Genomic DNA, 20,898 nt, shown 5'->3' with positions numbered 1-20,898 from the left:
GGGAAAGAAAGAGACAGAATAAAGACGGAAAAAACATTATAACTCACCTGGAAGACAGCAAGAAGCAAAGTCGGGGTCACAGAGGGTCTGGACCCGACATAAGGGCACACGGACCAGTGAAGCAACTAGGTCCATGGAACGCCTGCACCAACCACGCGCCCCTGCACAGAGACGCAGGACAGAGAGTTCAATGCACAAAAACCCAAGGCGCTACCCAACGTCTGGTACAGAACCAAGCAGAGAGGGGTCCGGGATAGCGCTTAGACCTCCATTTAGTATCTTGTGGCGCCCCCGTGGATACCAGGTGAGCGTAACAAGCACGGGGTAAGGCGGTTCACTTGAGTGTAGCACAGTCTCTAGCTTCTTTAGCACGAGGTTACAGTTCAATCATTAGCATCAGGGCCTTCGCAGCGTAAGTCTCCTTGCTTCTCAAACTCTCTATACTCTAAGGGTCTGATGCAACCAAATAAACAACACATTCTTTTCCTCTTCAGATCTTCACAAGTATTCACATTGGGTGAGTCACTCTCCAATGTGAATCCCCCTCAGCTGGGCTCAGATCCTTTTTGCATAAGGTTCTGCGCAGGCTTCCCTCTGTTGGGCTCGAGTCTGTCTTTCACATTTCACTTTATCCCACAATGTTCAGCATTGCTCAATTACAAATTCATGAAACTGCTGTGTTACTTGGTGAAGTGCCCGTCTGGACTGGTGAGAAGGTTTGATCTATTGCTTTGAATTGATCACTTACCTATGATGACTAACCTGGGCCCTAAATTGGGGATCCCTGAGAGGATTGTTATTGTCGCCTTTGTAGTGTACCCCATAACCTTAAAATGGCTCAACAGTTGCTGACGTCCTGTGCGTCAGTAACGCACCTGTAAATTAATAGTTTGACAGGGTTTGTGCACAATGTTGTTGCCGTACAAGAGGACACCTTCTGGGCATGTTGCCTCAATTCTGGGAACATGCACTTCATATTAGTTTTGTATGGCCTATGGAGGGTGACTGAAGAAAAATTAAGCAAAATGGAATAATTCTGCTCCATCTTAGATGTTGCTGAAGGCTTTACATCTGCTGATTTTTACCCTTTTTACTGTGATGTTTTTATATGATACAATGTTTTCTGGTTTTTGTTTGTGTTCTTTTGTACTTTTTTCACTTTGTATTTATGTGAAAAGAGCTTTTGAACTACTGACACATTATTAATAATAATTAATTGAATGTGTCATGCATAGTCGATTAATCGTGAGTGACTATTTTACCTGTCTATAAGATGGACTGTGAAATGTAATATAAGATTGTTATATTTGTTATATGTTGATTTTTTTTTGTTGACTTTGTAAAATCCTTTGTAAAGTACTATAATTTCCTTGTTTGGAAATATCTTGACTTTTTTGTGTACGGTTCATTTATGAAACCACGAACCATCAAAATAAAAACATAAAAAAACTTCATGCAGGTGGTTTGTAGTGGCCAATACTGGCATAGATTGGCTGCAGCTTCATGCAAGTGATTTACAGTGACAATTACGGTCGGCATAGATCTATTACAACTGCAGCCTCATGCAAGTGATTACATTGACCATTACTGGCTGGATAGACTGTGATCACAGGCTCATGAAAATGCTATAAAATGGCCTTTGTCCTATCAGTGATATGGCATTTACTGGATTTTTTTACTATAGAGAACCAACATTTTTGCTCCATTTTTTTCAGTAAAATGCTACAGTTTCACACTTTATTTTAAATATGTTCTCAAAGAGATACATACCCTCCACCGTTGTTCCCCAGCCATCCTACATTTTCTGGCATGGATATATTGTAGCTGAGCCTCATGAGAGTGTCGTAGCAGCCTTAGATTTACAGTGATCATTACTGGCATAGATTTGTTTTGGCCGCAGTCGCAGGCAAGGGCTTTACAATGGCCATTGCTGGTATGGATTATGGTGGCAGCCACAGACAAAAGATTCACAGTAATCATTACTGGCGTAGATTGATTGTGGCCACAGTCTCAAGCAAGGGATTTACAGTGACCTTTACTAGTAGAGATTGATTGTGGGGGCAGTTTAATGGAAGTGATTTACAAACTGCAAATTGCTTTCATGAAACTAGGGTCACAAGCTACCATCTATGCAATTAATCAAGAATGTAAATCACTCTCACGACTGGCATAACATAAATAGATTTTGGGCACAATGACTTTTAAATGATTTACAATGACCATTACTAGCATACATAGATTGTGGCCTCAGCTGTATGAAAATGTTGTAAAATGCTTCTATGTTCTGTTGGTGACATGGCATTCATTTAATTTGTTCATGTGTTAACCCAATTGTAAAGTGTACGTCTTTTTACTCTGGTTAAAAATTTTTACTGCAAATACACCATATTGAACACACCATTTTATAAAATATCTTGGGGAAAGAAGCCCTTGCAGAACAAGGCTGCGGTGTTGAGCGACACAGGTGCGCAGGTGACGCTGCCCAATTATAAGTAGCATGCTTCGCTACGTCCACGCTTCCGTGCCAACAAGAACCGAGGTACAGACCCTCTGTGGCAAAGCCCTCGCAGGACAAGGCCATTGTGTTGAGCGATGTAGGTGTTTTTGGTGGCAATGGGGTAGCGGTGTAGATAGTGAGTGCGGACGACCTCACCCTACTGTCTGCGGCCGCAAGGTAAGAAGGTGCGGGGAGAGTTAGCTTGCTACACTCCACGCAACCCCCCCAGAAATGGGGGCCCTTGTCACTCTTGCACGCGCGTTGCTCCCCGCGACTGGCCTTTGCACCCCCCCGCCTCTCCCCTCCATCTTACTTTCACTCCCTCGCACCCTAGGGCACATGTGCTTTCTCACATCTTATGCCATGTTGGCTCCCTCATAACTTGGCCATGTGCGCTCTCTCGCAACTCTAGGCTGCGTGCACTCCCTCGAAATTTAGGCTGCATATGCTTCCTTGCAACTCAGGCCATGGTCGCCCCCTCACATCTCAGGCAGTGTGCGTTTCCTCTCTACTTGGCCGTGTGCACCCCTTCTTCTCTTAGTCGCTGACTTCCCTCGCATCTTAGGTCCCCATGGTACCCTCCTTCCCATCTCATTTTGGCTCCCTCCCTCCCTTGATCGATTGTGTACTGTTCTTGGCGTTGTGTTTCTCCATGGTTGTTGGTTTACACTGTCATTGCCTGCATTCCTGTTGTGTACATTCTTACTTCTAGGTTCCATTTGTGATTGACCTTGTGCGTCCACCTTTGATATGATTTTGTGCTGTTCTCCTTTGCTCTGATACTGTGCTGTTCCCCATGGTTCTTGGCATCCCACTACACTGCCTGCTTCTTCCAATCTAGGTCACCTGCTGTGCTCTGTGCTTTATTGTTGGCTCTGCCCTTCTTCCCCTCTAGGTCCCCTGCTGTGCTCTGTACGTTGTTGTTGGTTCTTTGCATCAGCATCCTTTTTCTTCTAGGTTCCTTGTTGTGCGCTGTACTTTGCTGTTGACTATGTATTTCATCTGATTTCTCGGGTCTGTTGATTGTCCATTGTTTGCCCCACTTCATTTTGTGTCCTCCCTGGTGTTCATCCCACCTGCCTACTCCCCAGCGCTACCCCACTCCCCTGCTTGGGATCACCCCTCCCACCCACCCTCTTCCTCTCTGCACCCTCTATGGTGCTCTCTGTCTCACCTATCTTCTCTAACTGCTTTTATATTGACTTTCATATCCCTCTCACTAAGTCTGGCAGGAAAAAGCTCAAAAAGGACATCGTGGTCTCCAACCCAGGCCTCCCTATTGCTGATACCTACACCAGTGCTTCATCCAGACAGACCTTTACTGACATCCTTGTTGTCTTCTGGACTCTTTTGCAACCTCTGCGACTCTCTCTCTCTCTCTCTATTCTTCCCCCTGGCCCGACTTACTCTGCAGGGCACACCTTAGATTTTCTGTTCTTCTCAGACCTCCCCTTCTCTAACCCTCTCACCACTCCTCTCTCCTGGAGTGATCACTTTCTCCTGTCCTCCCACCTCTCTCTCTCTCTACCCCTCAGGCCAAGCCGACTCCAGCACTGCCACCTACCTTCTCAGTCATCTGACCCATGAAGCTTGTGTCAGTTGAGGCTTTCGCCGCTACTTTTGCTCCTCCTTCTTCACCTTTGTCTGACTCACACACTGACACCGCCCTATCTAACATATCTTGATGTCCTTACCCCGGTCATGAGGATCTGTTTGTAGCCCAAATCCAAGTGCAACTCTTGGTACGATTCCAACTTTGTCACCCTTAAATACAAGGGAATCAGGTGCACCCCCCTGACAAACTGGTCTGCTGCCTGCTCTAAAGGCAATAAAGACTCTGTATCCTCGCTAGGACGGGAGCCCACATCCAAGCCTGCGTCTCTGTGGCATCTACTAACTCGACCAAACTCTTCAAAATCTGCAAGGAGCTGGCCAATCCTGCTGCAGGCTCTACCTTTCATGTTCCCTCCCATACCCTCTGTATGGCCCTGGCTTCTCTATTCATCCCTAAAACTCAGGACATCCTGTCCACCCTCTCCACCTCTACCTCATCCTCCACTTCTGGGACGCCGCTCTTGCTCCTTTCTCTTGTTCACCCCAGACAATGTTTCTAGTCAAGTCTAATCTATAAAAGCCTTGTCAAAGCAGGTTCTCCCCTGCTCATCCAGAACCATGGTGGACCACATTGACACCCTTGCTCCAGCATTGGCCAATTTCTGCAATCACTACTTTGCCACTGGGACCTTCCCCTCCCCCTTCAGCACTCCATTGTCAACCTCCTTTTAAATTAGCCCTCTGTCGATCCTTCATCTCCGGCTAACTATTGCCCGATCTCCATCACCCCCTTCCCGGGCAAACTCTTGGAAAAGCTGGCCATCTCCCAGCTTAATCGGCACACTGAATCTGTTGGTTGTCTCCACGACCACTAGTCCAACTTCAGACCTGCCAGATGCACGGAAACTGCTCTCCTGAACACCTGTGAAGACCTGCTCTCTAACTTTGACTCTAACCTTCCTTCTGTCCTCATTCTCCTTCATCTTTCTTCTGCTTTTGATGTGGTCAACTATGCCAACCTGCTCAATCGTCTCCATGATAACCTGGGTATCACTGATCAGGCCCTTGCCTGGCTGTCCTCCTTTCTTACTGACCAACTCTCTCAGGTCTATCTAGGGTCTTTCCTCTCTTCTCTTTCTCTCTCTCTCTCTCTAACCTTTCTCTCTGGCTTTTCAACCACTAACTAGCACTTCTTGGCCACTGCAACGCTACTTTCTTCTACAAACTTTCAGTGTTACGCGGATGTCACCCAGCTCTCTGTTTCAGGCTCCCCTCAGGGGCCTCTTCCCCGTCCCTCATACCAGACTGTCTGGCCTCAATTCAGAAATGGTGTGCCGCTAATGATCGCTGCCTTAATGCCATTAAGGCTAAGATCCTCCTAATTGAAACACCAGCTCCTTCCTTTCCTCTCTTTCTCTGGCCGCCACAATAGGTCCTCTTCCTGCTCCTACGTGTCAGGCTAAGAACCTCGGTGTCAACTTCGACTTCAACCTCTCCTTCTCTCCTCACATCTCTAACGTATCTAAGAAGTTAAACTATCAGCTGCACCTCCTCAGAGGTAGTCTTCCTTCGCTCACTTGCCCCCAAAAGCTCCCTGTCTCCAGAGCTCTGGTCCTCTCTGGGCTGGACTATTGCAACAATCTCTTTCTAAATCTGACTGCCTCTACAACTTATCCAGAACAGGACTGCAAGATTTGTCCTTGGCCTCAAGCCCAGGGATAGTATCTCTCCAGCTCTGAAATCTCTTGACTGGCTTGTTGGGGCGGCAAGGATCAAGTTCAAGACCCTTTGCATCGTCCACAAGGCTTTCTGGGGCCTGTGACTGCAGTACATTCAACTCTCTCTTCCTAAACCCCTCCCTTGTCGGGCTCTCCACTCATCCACTGCCAACTCTCTGAGGGTCAGACGCTTTTCCAACAGAGAGTTGGGGCAGATCTCACTCTTCGGCACAGGCCTCCCTTTGGAACAGCCTCCCTGCCTCTCTCGAACTTGAGCAGAACCACCTCCAGTTCCGGAAGCAACTCAAGACCTTTCTTTTCGCTTGTGCTTTCTCTTTTCCTCTCCCCTCCTAATGTCCCGACTGCTCCACGCACTGGTCACCTGGCTACCCTCTGAACTCATGCCCAGGCTTCAGTATGTCCAGTTGCCCTCGCACTGCCCTGGGTTCCCCCAGCACTTATGGTCTGTATCTGCAACCCTACAGCCCCTTCTCTCCCCCCACCCCCATGGAACTTCTCCCCTTCCACTTCCCTGCACTTGCACGATCTGAATCACACAAGGCCTAGTAAGATCATTGTTTTGTCCTCCTGTTTCCACCTCTTTGTCTTGTCGCGCCTAGAAACACTTGTGTACAGGCGCTTTATAAATGCCATGGGCCTCATTACAACCCCGGCGCTAAACCATGGTGCTATTAGCACCATGGTCCATGCCGGGGTCCGCCATGGTGAATGGCGGAATTACCGCCCCATTCCAAGGTTGGCGGGGCGGTAATTCCCCATTCACCATGGGCCCTTCCCCATTCCCATGTTTGCCCCATAGGGCTCAATGGGAATGGGGAAGGCGCTAAGTACGGTGCCGCAAATTGCGGCACCGTACTTAGCACCAAGGTCCCTTTGCGGCACCCTACTTTAACGGCTGGTAAAACCAGCCGTTAACGTTGGGTCCCGCAAAGGGACATCGTAATTAGGCGCTAATAGGTTAACGGCGCTGCAGCCTTTTGCGGCGCCATTAACCCATTAGCGCCTGGGTCGTAATGAGGCCCCATATCATATCATATCACCATTTTACAAAATATGTTGGTTAAAGAACCCTCCAAACCCACTCTCTGCATTATGTTGGGCTCCCTTGATACGCTCGGGCGCTTGTGCCAATTGAGAGGTATATGTAGACTAGGGTGGCCAACTGTCCCGTATTTTGCGGGATCGTCCCGTATTTGGGGCCTCTGTCCCTCTGTTTGCAGAGTGGATGTGCGGGACGCAGGTTGTTCGGACTTGCTTTGTTCCCTGGAGTGTGACTCTCGGGAGACAGCAAGTTGGGACAACCTTCATCCAGCACTGCCACTCTGCAAACTGGAGTGGCCGTCTACACACCACGGAGCTGTCATTTGCAGTTTTCTTTCTCTCTGCGGCTGCGCGGCCCCTGCTTTTTTAGCCTGCAGATCGAGCTGCTGCTGTTCCAGGCTTGCTGCTCACGCTCTGACACTTGTCTTCATTCCAATGCTAAAGCTTTGTTCCTGGGGTAGTGATGGTCATGTTTGCAGTTAAAAAAACATGAACATCACCTCCCAATGATAAACCATTGGCATTGCAATTAAGCAAGGCGTTAAGAGCCATTAACAAATTGTTTAAATGACAAATGGGGCGGGCCAAACACATACATGCCAACCTTCCCGATTTAGGTGGGAGACTCCCAATTTGAAAAATACTGCTATTTTTCACGTTCTCCCACCTAAAATAATTATTTCCCCAATGCATTCCAATGGCGAAATTGTTGTCTCCCAATTTCCCTGTAGAAATCTCCCTCACAGCTGCTTTGGAATGTTGGCATGTATTCAAACGTGAATGACGCTGTGATGTCAAAGAACTTCCGGAAACATGTGGAAAAACGATGGGAGCACTCAACAAGAGAGTGGGAGGGCTCTGACCCCATCACACCTTACATCACAAGAACAGAGGGACAACGTCGTTTTCCACTATATCCCGCACAATACGGCGAAGCACCGACAACCAGCAATGCTACCTCCCACCCAAGAATCGGACTCAATGAAGAAACCACTGCTGGTCTTCACCCGAACAGCATCACAGCAGAGACACAAAGAATAATCAGCCATGTTACCAACCTACTGGACCGCTTCAATGAAGAAGCTGCCGTCGCCGTTCTTCATCCTACCGACACCAACGCGGAAACACCACGAACAGACAACCACAAACTTGAACAACAAATAACCTCCAAACAAAATCTCACCCAGAAAATCCACTGCTACCTAATAAATGCAAGGTCAATGTCCAAACACTCAAATGAAATATACGACCTCCTTTCAGAAGGAGGCATAGACATCCTATTTATAACCGAAACATGGCTAGACGACAACTACAAGATCACCCTCAACAACTGCCTGCCTGAAGACTTCAAATGCATCCAAACAAACAGAAAATCCAAAAGAGGGGGGGGGACTAGTGATCATCCACAAGGAACAACTGGCCATCAAAATGGAAGATCCTCTAAACATCGAGAAATGTGAATCCCTAATACTACGACTCTCAGTAAACCCCAAAAACTAACCTGAAATGCATACTGATATACAGACCACCAAACTACGACGCAACTTTCATAGACACTTTCATGGAAGCAATCACCACCCTAGCCATCAAGTACAATCATCTGATCATCCTCTGAGATTTCAACATCTGGTTCGACGAAGAAACCACAACCACACAAAAATCCCTAACTGCCCAACTAGCAGCCATGAACCTACAACAACTAGTCAAAGGAGCAACCCATCAGCAGGGCACACACCTGACGCAATCTTCGCCAACAAGGATCTCATCACCACGGCACCCCCAATTCAAATACTTTGGAGCGACCACCTCATCATCCCATTCATAATCACAACGTCCGCTCCAACAAAAAAGCAACAAGAAAAACGACCCATCATGATGAAAAGAAATTGGAGAAACATAAAAAACTCCAACCTAACCGAACTCCTAGAACTCAGCAAAGCACTAGCATCAACCATGGAAGAAGCAGATCTAGACAAAAAAGCGGACCTACTTCATACGTGGATCGCAACAACACTAGACGACATCGCCAAAGAAAAGCCCTTCACCCCATCACGCAAGAAAACCACAGCAAAATGGTTCACCCCACTACTCAACGCCTTGAAAAGAAAAAAACGAAAACTAGAATCTGAATGGAGGACCAACAACACCTCCGCAAACAAATTGAAATTCCTACAACAGATCCGCTCATATAAAAAGGAAATACAAAAAGTGAAGAGGAAACATTACGACAACCGAATCTTCAGAGCACCAAACGCCCAGAAAGAACACTTCGAAATCATAAACGAAATAAAAAACCCACCGGGCTGCAACAACACGCCAATTCCATCGATGAAACTCTGCGAGGACCTTGGAGACCACTTCAAAAACAAAATAACCTCCATCCAACACACCATTCAAAACAGACAAAGCGATCACAGCGCAAACCTCACTGACACCGACGAGGAACACGCAAACAAGTTACGAAACTTCCCAGAAATATCAGTTGAGGCTTTCGTCAAACTGGTAAACCAAAGCAACAAATCAGGCTCTCCTGAAGTCCCATGCCCCCCAGACATATACAAAACAATTCTCAAACAAGGAACCCCCATGGAATACCACAGGAAGCTCCTCAACCTCTCAATCTCAACAGGTAAAGTACCACAGGCCTTCAAATCAGCCTACATCAAGCCGCTACTCAAAGACACAACAGGAAACGTAGAGGATTTATCTAACTATAGACCCATCTCCAACATACCTTACTTATCCAAACTGTTAGAAACGTACGTCTACCAAACAACCCAAGAATTCATAGAAGAGCATTGCCTACTAGACCAGGCACAAGTTGGTTTCAGACCCACGAGAGGAGCAGAATCAGCTCTCCTCTCAATATGGGACGACCTAAAAACAAATGCAGACTCGGACAGCAGTACCGCCCTGATTCTCCTTGATCTGTCTGCAGCTTTCGACACTGTCAACCACACCATCCTTATAAAGAGATTAGAAGGACTAGGGATAACAGACACTGCCCTACTATGGATCAAATCCTTCCTAACAAACAGAACAGAAACAGTATGGATGAAACCTTTTAAATCCAAACCAAGAGAATCCACGTGTGGAGTACCCCAAGGTTCATCCTTCTCCCCGCTGCTATTCAACATCTACATGTACCTACTAATCAAACTGATCAAAAAATACGGCCTCACATGCTACAACTACACCGACGATACTCAAATAATCTTCAACATACAAGATACCAGAGAAGAAAACACCACACTAGAGAACTGCCTTTGTGACATATTCAACTGGATGAACCTCAACAATCTCAAAATCAACCCAGGCAAAACAGAGATAATGATCGTTTCAAAAAAGGGAGGAGACATAAACCGCATCCCCTGGCCAATGGAGCTCGGCACCACACCAGAACCATCATCAACTGTAAAAAACCTACGGGTCCTGATGGATAACAATCTCACTCTAGAGCCACAAGTAAACTCGGTAATCAAGAAATGTTTCTTCCTCCTGCGAGCAGCAAAAAGGATCCTACCGTTCCTGTCGTTCGCCAACAAAACACTTACCATCATCGCTCTGATCATGTCCAGAATAGACTATGCCAACAGCCTTTACCTGGGCATGCCCGAACGACTTCTAAAAAAACTGCAACGCATATAAAATGCAGCAGCCAGACTCCTCCTCAAGCTACCCGAAGAGAACACATCACACCCGCGCTAAAAATAATACACTGGCTACCACTAAAACAACAAATAAAGTTCAAGTCCATGTGCATCATGCACAGAGCAATACACAAACAAGGCGCAGAATTCCTAAGCGACAAACTACGCCTACATCAACCGACAAGAACACTAAGATCAAGCACCGACATACACCTGGAACCAAAACCCTACAACAGAAAAAAACTTGGTGGATCCTCTTTCTCCCACCAGGCACCCAAAACCTGGAATGACCTACCTAAGAATATACGGAACACAACAGACCACCTAGCATTCAGGAAACTCCTCAAATCATGGATCTTCACAGGGTAACCACAACAGAGACGCAGCAGAATGTCCAGACATTAAAACAACGATGGAAATAACCCCAATCCCAGCCACTCTCAATCTGGACAAACACTCAGACCAAAGAACTAAACACCCGACAGAGCATAAGATATCATGGAAATAGCCACAAAGGAAGGCTCCAGAGACGGAACACATACTTAGACACAGGCGAAAGTCCTCAAGTGAATCGCCCACTCGCACGTACCGGACGCATCATATCCAGACCGGCAGACACATCTAGATAGAATTGAGAATATTAGCATGGACACACCTGGAAGGAGTTGTGGACATTGGCCTGCGTCTCATCTAGAGGAAACTATGAATGCTAGCATGCCCGCCCTAGATGGAGTGGTGAATATTAGCATGTCTACATTTGGACAGAACGGAGAATGTCAGCCTGCATCTCATCTAGATAGGACCATGAGCGCTGGCATGCCCGCACCTAGGTGAAAGCTGAAGACTAGCCCAGGCCACACCTGGAATTGTGGGCATTAGCCTGCGTTGCATCTAGATGGGATCAATTGAAGAATAGCAAGCTACGCGCCTTGATGAAACTTGAGTGTTGGCGTGTGCCACACTTGGAATTGCAAACACCAGCCAGCGCAGCATCCGGATGTGGTTGCGAATGATAGCATGCCCACACCTGGACAGATTTCAGAATGCTAGCTTGCGCCGCATCTGGATGGGACTGTGAATTGTTGGCTTGCCCACACCCAGAAAGAATTCTGGACATTGGCCCGCGCCGCATCCGGATAGAGCTGTGGGGACCAGCTGGTGCCACACTGGGACAGAACTGCAATGCTAGCATGCTAAAGGTCAGGTAACCCACTAACCAATATAAGCTCAAACTCTGCATACTTATCTCACTCAAACTCACACAACCATCTCTCGCACAACAAGCCGCACGCACGTCACAACACTGCAACAACACATAAACCGGACCAACAGCACACGCGGCCTATCACAGACCCGATACCAGCACCAAAGCTCAGCATCTGGTGTAAACCGAGTTGAAGCTGCCAACAGACCACCACTCCTCTCACTATACTACTCCCTCTTCACCTTACTAACCCACCCCACCTTACAGATCCGCCAGAGCGCCTGGGGACCAATTCCGTTGGTGACGGTGCGCGGTACAAATACCTTTAACATTTAACCATAGCTCTCAACTCACACGCTTTTGGCGGGTGTCACCCGCCTTGTAAAGGGCGGACTCACCCGCCAACCCTCCTGCACGCCCATTCATTCCAATGGGCGTCTCACCCGCCAAAAACAAAATCGGGTGATTTCACCCGCCTTTGTGACACAAATGGTTGAGAGCTATGATTTAACTGTGGTTGTGTTTTCTTTCTCAAATGTAGGACAACAAATTGCATACGTCCTAGAAAAAAAATCGAACCGCGTGGCACTCTCGTGCAAGGCATTGACAAACTTGAAAGCTCTGACGTCAGGGTACAGGAAAAAAAAACTAAGGATTGTGGGAGTGATTTATGCTTCCAGTAGTGGCGAACAATTACAACTTGTAAATTGGTTGCTGGGTTGGGCAACCGAACACCTCAAAAGTACAGACTGGGACGAGGGAGATGGATATGTGGAGATAGTGAAGATTACCAACAAATAAGCGGATAATTTTGTTACTTCTGCTGCCATCTTGAACCGGAATCGACTGTACTCAGTGGCCATCTTGAACCAGGCCGACCATTCGCAGCAGTCGATGTATGTCGGAGTGTATCGCTAGCAGGATACGACCAACCACGTGCTAAAGACCGACCTTTATGTCCCGGCCATGTTGGTGAGGGAGCTTTACGTTCGCAGCCATCTTGGGGAAACCGGAAGCATACGTGACCCTGTCGCTGCCCACCGGAAGTGTCTGCGCTCCTCCTCCATGCGGCTGCTGTCTGGACAACGTGTCAGACCAGCGGCCTTTTGAGGGTTCTGTCCGCAGGCTTAGGGTGATTCTCTGCAGGGTAGTGAGTAACTGCAGCCATGGTGTACAAGGGGAAGGTGAGTAGAGTCGTGCGGCACTGGGAGCTGTTAGGAATGTTGTATTATTTCTTTATTTGTAACGCGCGCCTCGCCCAAAGACATCTGAGCGCTTCAAGTCGTGTTGCACGTGAAGCAGAAACACGTGGGTGGTATTCATGAGGGCCTCTGGTGGTGGGGTCTTAAGGGTCCCTTCTACGAGCTGAACATCGATTGGAAAATGGATTGTTTTAAACCACAGTGGGCCGGAAACGTTGCTCAGAGTATTTCCCTGACGGCTGTGGCGACGACGAACAATCGTTGGGCATCCACTGGCAGGTTTTGTCAGGCGCCGTGGCTTCGCTACTAGGCAGGTATCTCCGTTCGGTTTAACGAAGCGTGCAACTTAACGTGGTTACCCCCACTGAGCATTGGAGAAATAATCGTTGCAGTTTTATATCGTCTTTTTACCAGGTGCCTTATTGTAATGTACGTTGCTTCAAAGCTCGTGAGAAACTTGCGGGGGAGAGATAAAAGCGGCCCTTGGAAATGCAGGAACTGTATTGAGATCAGGGAAAATAGTTCATTATACAACTGTAGTATAAGAAACGTCCATTCTTAAGATAACAAAAATATAACCGTGGACGACGGTTGTTTGGCTGGGACAATACCATTCGTGGTAGCTTGATAGAATTCAGCAATAACTTGACTTTTCAACCGGGTTTGAGGAGTTTTGTTCTTGCCAGTTTCGGTAAAACCCATTTGGTACCGGTGTACCGTGTCCTTTTTCTACATCCCGAGTAGTTTCCATTTTCCGCAGTTAGTATGTTTTAGCTGTTCTGCCTTAGAGGGGAGAGCAAATCCTATTTTCTTCTGGTTTTGATCGTGTGGTAAGGATCAGCATTCCACTTTTCCTCGTCCCAGTACTCAATTATGAGGTGGCCCACCTGGCTTCTTGCTGACAGATTTTAGCCTTCAGTGATTTTTGGATACCATGACTTGGGCCTTACTCCATCTCGAGTATTTAGTCGTGTGTTGGGTTTCTTCATGGTCTGTGTGCTCTTGTCACAGTAGGACTGGTTTCACAGGGTCTTCGCCGTGATGGGCCACGGGTAGAGGGTTCTGGTTCTGATCCAGTCTTTTGCAGACGTTCTTGATTCGCTAGATGTTCGGAGCTCCAGACACTGTCCACAGGGCCTTGTTCTGGATTATCTGTACTCTTTTGCAGGTCATCCGGACTGTGGTGGCATACTTCAGGGTAGGTCTGATTGCCTTGTAGACACTGACCTTTGTCCAAGGAGGCATGGCTCTTCAGGAGTGGGTCAGCGCCGCCATCTTTCTTGCTGAGTATTCTTGATATGGCTTCTCTGGTTGAGTTTGCTGTTCAGGGTCACGCTGAGTTAGCGACTGCTGCTCCCCCACTTGATGATCTCCCTGTTGAGGCGAGGGCCCATCTCCCACAGGAACTCCCTTTTCTACTTATATTTCCCTTAGCCGCGTCCCCACCTCCGGTCATAATAGCCCCGCTCCCCCGAGCTACAACAGTTTTGTTCCTGGGTTTGGCAGGGCCTCATATTCTTATTTGCAAACTATTATGATACAGCACTGTTCTTTAGCGATGGGGAAATAAGGGTTCCTTTTGAATTACATTTTGGCAAAGGTGACCATGTGCTAATTATTGGAAAACATAAACGCTTGCGAGCCCTGGCGACTAACTGGTTGGCAAATATGCCAAAGCTAAGAATACTGTGACACTATCATAGCAACCCTTTTCAGTAAAGTGTGTACAGGGGGCGTTGTGGAGGCAAAACAGTGTTTATACCGATTTTCCAAAAATGTATCTGGCTGTCCACCGCAAATTACGGTCTACTTTCCATGCTGTATGTGACGTGCAAAATATTGCTGTGCTGGGGGAGTTGCAAAATGTGTATCATGCTGGATTATTGGTGATTTTCCGTACTGTGTTCAGAGGTGGGGCATCATGTTGCTTGATGGCATGACCCGAGAGGCTTTGAAGAAAGGCAAACATTATGTGGACCTGAAAGCCTTTCACATGGTCTGCCTGTTGAGGCTGTGGCATAAGCTGAGAAATTGTTTGGCTATTATAAGGACTAATAGCTAAATAATACCAGGTACGGTTGGACAGTGATGGGGCGGCGTGGCCATTGGGCCGATAATGACAAATCGAGTTGTAAGTAACACAGACGTGTGCTAGCCCCACTACTGTTTAACGTTTATATTGCTAATCTGCCTAATAGCTTGATCAGGATACGTAATACCCTTCCAAAAATTGGCAGCACACAAATGGTGTGGTCGTCCTACACGGATGACATTGTTATCCTCGACTACTTATTTGGCCTGCATCGAATATGCCTCAGAGAACGGCTTGGTTTTTGTTAGTGCTGATTTTGTATACTGTAGCCTGGTGGACTTGGTATGGAAGGCCGACCTAGGTTTGTGATGGGGCAACTCTGGGAGCTGTAGCCAAACAAGTTCAAGGTAGCAAGGTTAGCCGTCAAGGCTAATGGGTCCTCCATAAGTACACAGTGAAAAGTCAAGTAACCTTGTATGCATATTGAGGTCAAGAAGTATAAAGGTTTCTGCATACAGCTTTTGTGGTGTACGTATATATATATTTTAAAAAACCGTTATTTTATTGATGTCTTAATTGTTTTTATAACAAAGATATTTTTAATGTTTACTTATGTGAAAGGTTCCTTGGAACTGAAACGTAGTAAATGATCTTTAGACTAATCATTTTTTTTAAATGATGCAAACTTCAGCTTTTAACTTTTTGGATGCGATGATGAAAGCAAGTTAACTTTGAGTTACCATGATTTTCAAGTAAACGCACTGATGCATCCACGAAACCACTAACTTGTTTCCAAAATTGTGGCGACCGCTTGGTTAGGAATACAAACGTGGTTACAATTTGCCCTAGGGAGTGATGTTAACAGTAGAAACAGATTTGCATTTCCTTCGTTTCTTGACTTTACCCCCTTTTTCCTTCTCCCCATGCAGACCAAAAACCAGAAGAAGTCACGTGCCAGTGCCATCCATGTCGCTCAGGAGGAGTTCACTTCTGTACCTCACTCTTTCGTTTTCCACAGAGGGCAAATCGGCAAGAATGTGCAGGAACTCATCACAAACATGAGGAGGGTGATGGAGCCTTTCACTGCTACTTCACTTAAAGTAAGAGTTCCTGCAATGATCATGTTCCCTCCCTGTGACCATGGTACTGGCAGTCACGCCATTGGAATTTGCATCTTGGGGACAAGTAATTGTGATAGTACAGATAATGTATACAAGCCAAACTTCATCAAACCCAGTTAAATGAATTTACAGTATGCCGACTGGATACATTCAATATGAGACCATACTCAGTGACTCAAAGTTACATGTTAGCAGTTTCTCGTGGTGCATTGTTTGGGTCGGGTGTTGTCCCGTTAGGCTAAACCCGTCACTGTTTAGTACGCCCAACATTCAGGCCACATCCCCTTGTTGGGGCCCCTCACCCTTCCATTTCTCATCCAGTTACAGTGTTGACTTGTGTAATCTTAGCGATGCCTAACACCTACGAGCTGGGTTTAGCACCCTCCCAAGTCTTTATTTTGCTCCTTGTTTTCAATGTGATTTTAATGAGCCTGAATAGATTTCGTTATATCTTGAAAAAATTCACACGTCTGCTGCAGGATAAAAGACGTAGCCCAATTTCAAAAATGCTCCTTTTCATGCCCTGGAATTAATCAGGCCTTTTTATTTCTTGAAGAAAGCAAGGCCATTTTGTGAGGCCTTTGATCTACTTCGTTGCCACAGGAAAGCAAATTACTTTAATGTAACAGGAGCACTTATAAATGAGATCCTGTTACCTGAAACGTTTGGTGAGTGAGGTCCAGTAGATGATGGCTTCAAAGAATCATGATGTGCAGGAAACGCGTACCTGGAGCAACACTAGATGGCCCACTGATGGTTTCACATATTAACATAAGTTCACAACGTGACACAAACTGTAATTGTCCATAATTACACGTTTTAATTGCTCTAATCAGCTCTTAGAGGCTACCTTGCCCCTTGTTCACATGAATGAAGAAAGCAGTCTACCATCTACTTGCCTATAAATTGTGTAAGGAAGGCATGGTATACATAGTAGACACAACAAATTCTTTCGAAAACCTTTACTTGGGTATTTTGGTTGGGTTGTTAGTTTTCCTAACTGGCCTTAACTCTAGAATGGGAGTAGTCTCGACCTTTAAACACAAATAACAAACAAGTCCAAGTCGGTCTAGTCAAAATAAAAAGGCCTAAAAAACGAACCTTGCCCCCTTACCAAATGACAAATGTGTTGCTGAAATACAAAAGGAAAAATAGTGTCTCGAAAGAAATGCTAGTATGGCTTATGTAACTACTCCATTCACCACGTTCAGCAGCACAGGGTCTCGGGAGTTTCTTAAAGGATAGGTGATGGCAGTTATCAGTCTTGCACACTTTACTTACTGGTACAATTCAACAGTTTGGGCTTGGGCTTCTCACTTTTGGCAGTTCACTAAGTTTCGTAGGCTTCGTCCGCCTTGTCATAAATACACGGTTCTACTCCTGACTTTTTTATTTTGCCACAATTCAACACATGGTTCCCTCTGCTGGGCTCTAGCCTGTCTTTCTCTTTGCGAGGGTTCCCTTCCCTGCGTTTCTATCTTTTTACTGTCGCCGAAGACTTTAGAAACTGCAAGGATTGTACATACACCTCTGCATGACCACCCTTTAACATTTCAACAATCTGCCTCATTTTGCAACACCAATGCCTCTTGGTAATTGTAGTTTCTCATCTTCTTTACTTTGCCTTTTGTCCTCTTTCAAAGTTCATATGCAACCTGAATACTTTTTGGTATTTTTAGTTTCTTCTCTTTACTCTGCTCTCATCTCAAAGTCCCTTTTGGCATATTCAGAGTTCACATACTTTGCTTTTCACTTCAACTTTCATTCGGGATCGCGATTACTTTCTTGCCTTCGGTACACATTTTAATATACTTCAACTCGGGACATTTCAGAAAGCTTGGAATGTGTGATTCTGCCTCACAGGACGTTACTTTCTTCACAATTCAGCAATTGTCCTTTCCATTTCCTGTTTTAATCGGCGCACACACACAACCTTCAACATTTGGTTACTTTTGCTTTTACAAAAATCGGACTCTTGTTGCCATCAATAACTCACTGGTTGTGTTAATTGGGGTTTTCTTTAACTCCTTTCATGCAGCAGTCAAGGCTGTTACCAACACCACCTCTGTTCACCAGGGAGGGTAGCGTGCAGCTTTGAAGCACCTTGAAGGTGTCTCCTTTCTGCTCACTCGGGTTTCAATCTTGGAATGCTTACGGCTTCCCATCGTGTGGAATTTGTGCCTGGCCTTCTCGTTATTCGCACCTGCCGATCAGCCCCTTGGCCTTCAGTGTCCATAGCCTGGTTCGCCTCAGCCCCCAAAGAGCTGCTCCTTCTCGTACCCAGCCTCGCTCCGTGGGCACCTGTGCGCCAGCTTTTACCCTGACAGGCAGTGTTAACAAGTGTCATGTGTATATGGTTAGGATTTACGTGCCTGACCCTGTCTGGTCTCCTTAAGGGGACGGAGCCATTGCGAGTCAGTAGAGATAATCTTCCTGGCCTCATTCATCATCTTCGTCTGTTCAGTACTGTTGTCAATGTGAAGTGGGGAGGAATTATGGGAGCTGTAGTTTACCATAAGAGTGGGTATATGGGTTAGCTGGGTTGTGGAAAAAGGGATACCATGTCTCACAATCGGGTGCTTCTCCCCCACTCCTCAATGACCCCCTACCCAGGTGATCCTTTCTTGCTTGTCCTTACCCCCCCACCCCCCGGGTCGGGATCCAAAAGTGATGACCTTTCCCTGGCCACCTGAGTATAGGATCTCCGGGGACTAGTTTGTGAAACACCCTCTGGTTTTTCACAATACATTTACTTGTGAGAGTGTGGGCCAGTTGAGACCGTGGATGGGACTCATCAGGGAAAGGTAGCCTATCGTGGGGGGAAATGTAGTAATTGCAAGGGTCCCTTACTAGAATTTCAGTTGAAGATTGTCACATGCGATGCAGCAATGTAAAAGCATAGCCGCGTGGCGCGCAAAACCAGTGTCTGCTATATGCCTTTACTTGCTATTAAGTACTTTGCACTCCTAAGGAAAGGCCTGCCCTATTATGCCTGATCCGTAACATCTATTTTTGACACTCAAAATGTGTTCCTGTCTGAGGTGAATGTGTTGAATGGCTAGTTCTGAGTAAATGCTTGCAAACTCGTACTCTGTCGTCTGTGCACATTTCATTGTCTTCGTCTCTGTGCCAGTGAGAGCGGAGATATTTCTTATGTGCTACATTAATACTGAAGGAAAATTAGCAGCGTGGTTCTGTAGCCAGTGCTGCCAGTCACCTCCAAACACTGTCTTTAGGGTAAATCTGATTCATAAAGTGTTTTTCTAGCATGCGCATTTTTGTCTGCTTTGATGTCTCAGCCCATGCCAACTTTTTGCTTTGTTCAGTTTAAGGCCTGTATGAACTGGGTTGGTGGTCCATGGCATGAATAGTTTGGTTTGCCCCAACACAAACTATTCATGCCCAGGCGACCTATATGTATCCAACATTGCCATTCCCGCACAATTCAAACTATCTCACTACACTGCATTACATAACCCCACCCCCGCCAAGTTGCATCGTAGCAACACTGGCACACAAGACTCCCATCTAGACACGCATGCCTCTAGCCCTCAAAAAAGACACGCACAATACATGGCTACCTCCAACGTGCATGTAACAGTAAAGCTGTCTCACTATCCCTCTCCACACTCGCTGCCTTGCCCCTCCTTTCCAGACCCACCCCCACGCACACAACTTCCTTTTGTTCAGATCCACCAGGGCACCTGGAGACATTGCAAATAACAGTGGTGTGGTATCACATTTACCCCATTAACGTAGCAGAACAGATTTAGGAGTTAAGGATATACACCTCTGTTTTTAAACTTTCTCCAGAGATACTGCTGCACTTTAGTACTCACCAGGTTGTATATTCATTCGTTCAAGTTCAGTTTAACAGAAAAGTATCTTTGGACTGGCTCTTCAGAATCTGCTTCCATAAACGATGAGCTTGAGGCAGTGGTAAATCAGGGTGTCTTTTCTAAGAAGATCCTGTGTGCCGTCTACATTGTGCAACTTATTGGGTTTATAATCCTGTTAACCGTACTTGTATATTTGTCGTTTAGGTCCGAAAGAAGAATTCGCTTAAGGACTTTGTCTCAGTAGCTGGTCCCCTTGGGGTTACCCATTTCCTGGTATTCAGTAAAACCTCGACCGGTGTTAATTTCGTAAGTAGTTTTCTTTCGGGAATCCTATTTTATCCACAATCTGAAACTTTACAACCCCACCACTTACCATGATTTGCTTAATTTGTGTACTTTAATATCCGTTATCTGTTACAGCCTTGTAGATTTGATTCTGCAGTGGCACATCCCCTTTAGCTTATACGGGACCTGCAGCATTGGGAGAGATCAACTTAACCACTAGACTACATGCATACAATGTTGTCCTCTGCCCATTCCTTGCATTGTAAGATTCATCACTTGCAAGGGGATTTCTGGATGCAAATGATGACAACACATTGGTCTGAGTGTGCTGTGATTTTGTTTCAAAGTAAACGCACTGATGCATCCAATAGAGGGATGGGATTGCGGGAGTAGGTTTTGCAATGTGATCTGTCATTTGGTCTTTAGGGGTTGCATATATAAAGTCATGGTCTGGATTCATGTTGGCAAGCAAACCCAATTTTAGGCACTCGTATCTTTTTTTGTTGTTGTTGAAGCGAACATTGATTTTCTGACTGGCTTTTGTTCTTTGCTGCCTCTGTCCCTTCCCTGCTGTTGACATATTGACACACCATGTCTAGTAGTTTCACGGATAGGACATTAACTACGGCCCTTCTCTCCCTCAGAGAGTAGCACGTCTCCCCAGAGGCCCAACGCTGACCTTCCAAGTAATTCAGGTGTGTATTACCAGTTCACGGCGGTTGTGTTGGTGTGTG

The 20,898-nt window shown here is 46.3% G+C and overlaps 1 protein-coding gene and 1 non-coding gene across 3 annotated transcripts in view; both read left to right on the top strand.

Annotated features, from left to right (window-relative positions):
• Positions 1–12,664: 12,664 nt before the first annotated feature.
• PPAN (peter pan homolog) overlaps positions 12,665–20,898 on the top strand; it is a 61,062-nt gene continuing 52,828 nt past the window's right edge. Inside the window, exons 1-4 of one of the 2 annotated variants that reach the window (XM_069604049.1) lie at positions 12,665–12,869; positions 15,849–16,019; positions 20,084–20,185; positions 20,809–20,859. In XM_069604049.1, the coding sequence (XP_069460150.1) occupies positions 12,852–12,869; positions 15,849–16,019; positions 20,084–20,185; positions 20,809–20,859 (342 nt within the window). In that variant the 5' untranslated portion in view covers positions 12,665–12,851. The remainder of the gene's footprint in view (positions 12,870–15,848; positions 16,020–20,083; positions 20,186–20,808; positions 20,860–20,898) is intronic. The other variant, XM_069604051.1, reaches the window with a different exon arrangement.
• Positions 19,141–19,269, top strand: LOC138448245 (small nucleolar RNA SNORA19). The gene has a single exon (XR_011260087.1). It is a non-coding gene; the product is annotated as a small nucleolar RNA SNORA19 (small nucleolar RNA).

Source organism: Ambystoma mexicanum, chromosome 3q, assembly GCF_040938575.1.
Source record: "Ambystoma mexicanum isolate Mex_15411 chromosome 3q, UKY_AmexF1_1, whole genome shotgun sequence".
In the NCBI taxonomy this organism is placed as follows: Eukaryota; Metazoa; Chordata; class Amphibia; order Caudata; family Ambystomatidae; genus Ambystoma; species Ambystoma mexicanum.
Note: the sequence above shows the minus strand (reverse complement) of the source record. Positions and strands in the feature narration are given on the sequence as shown.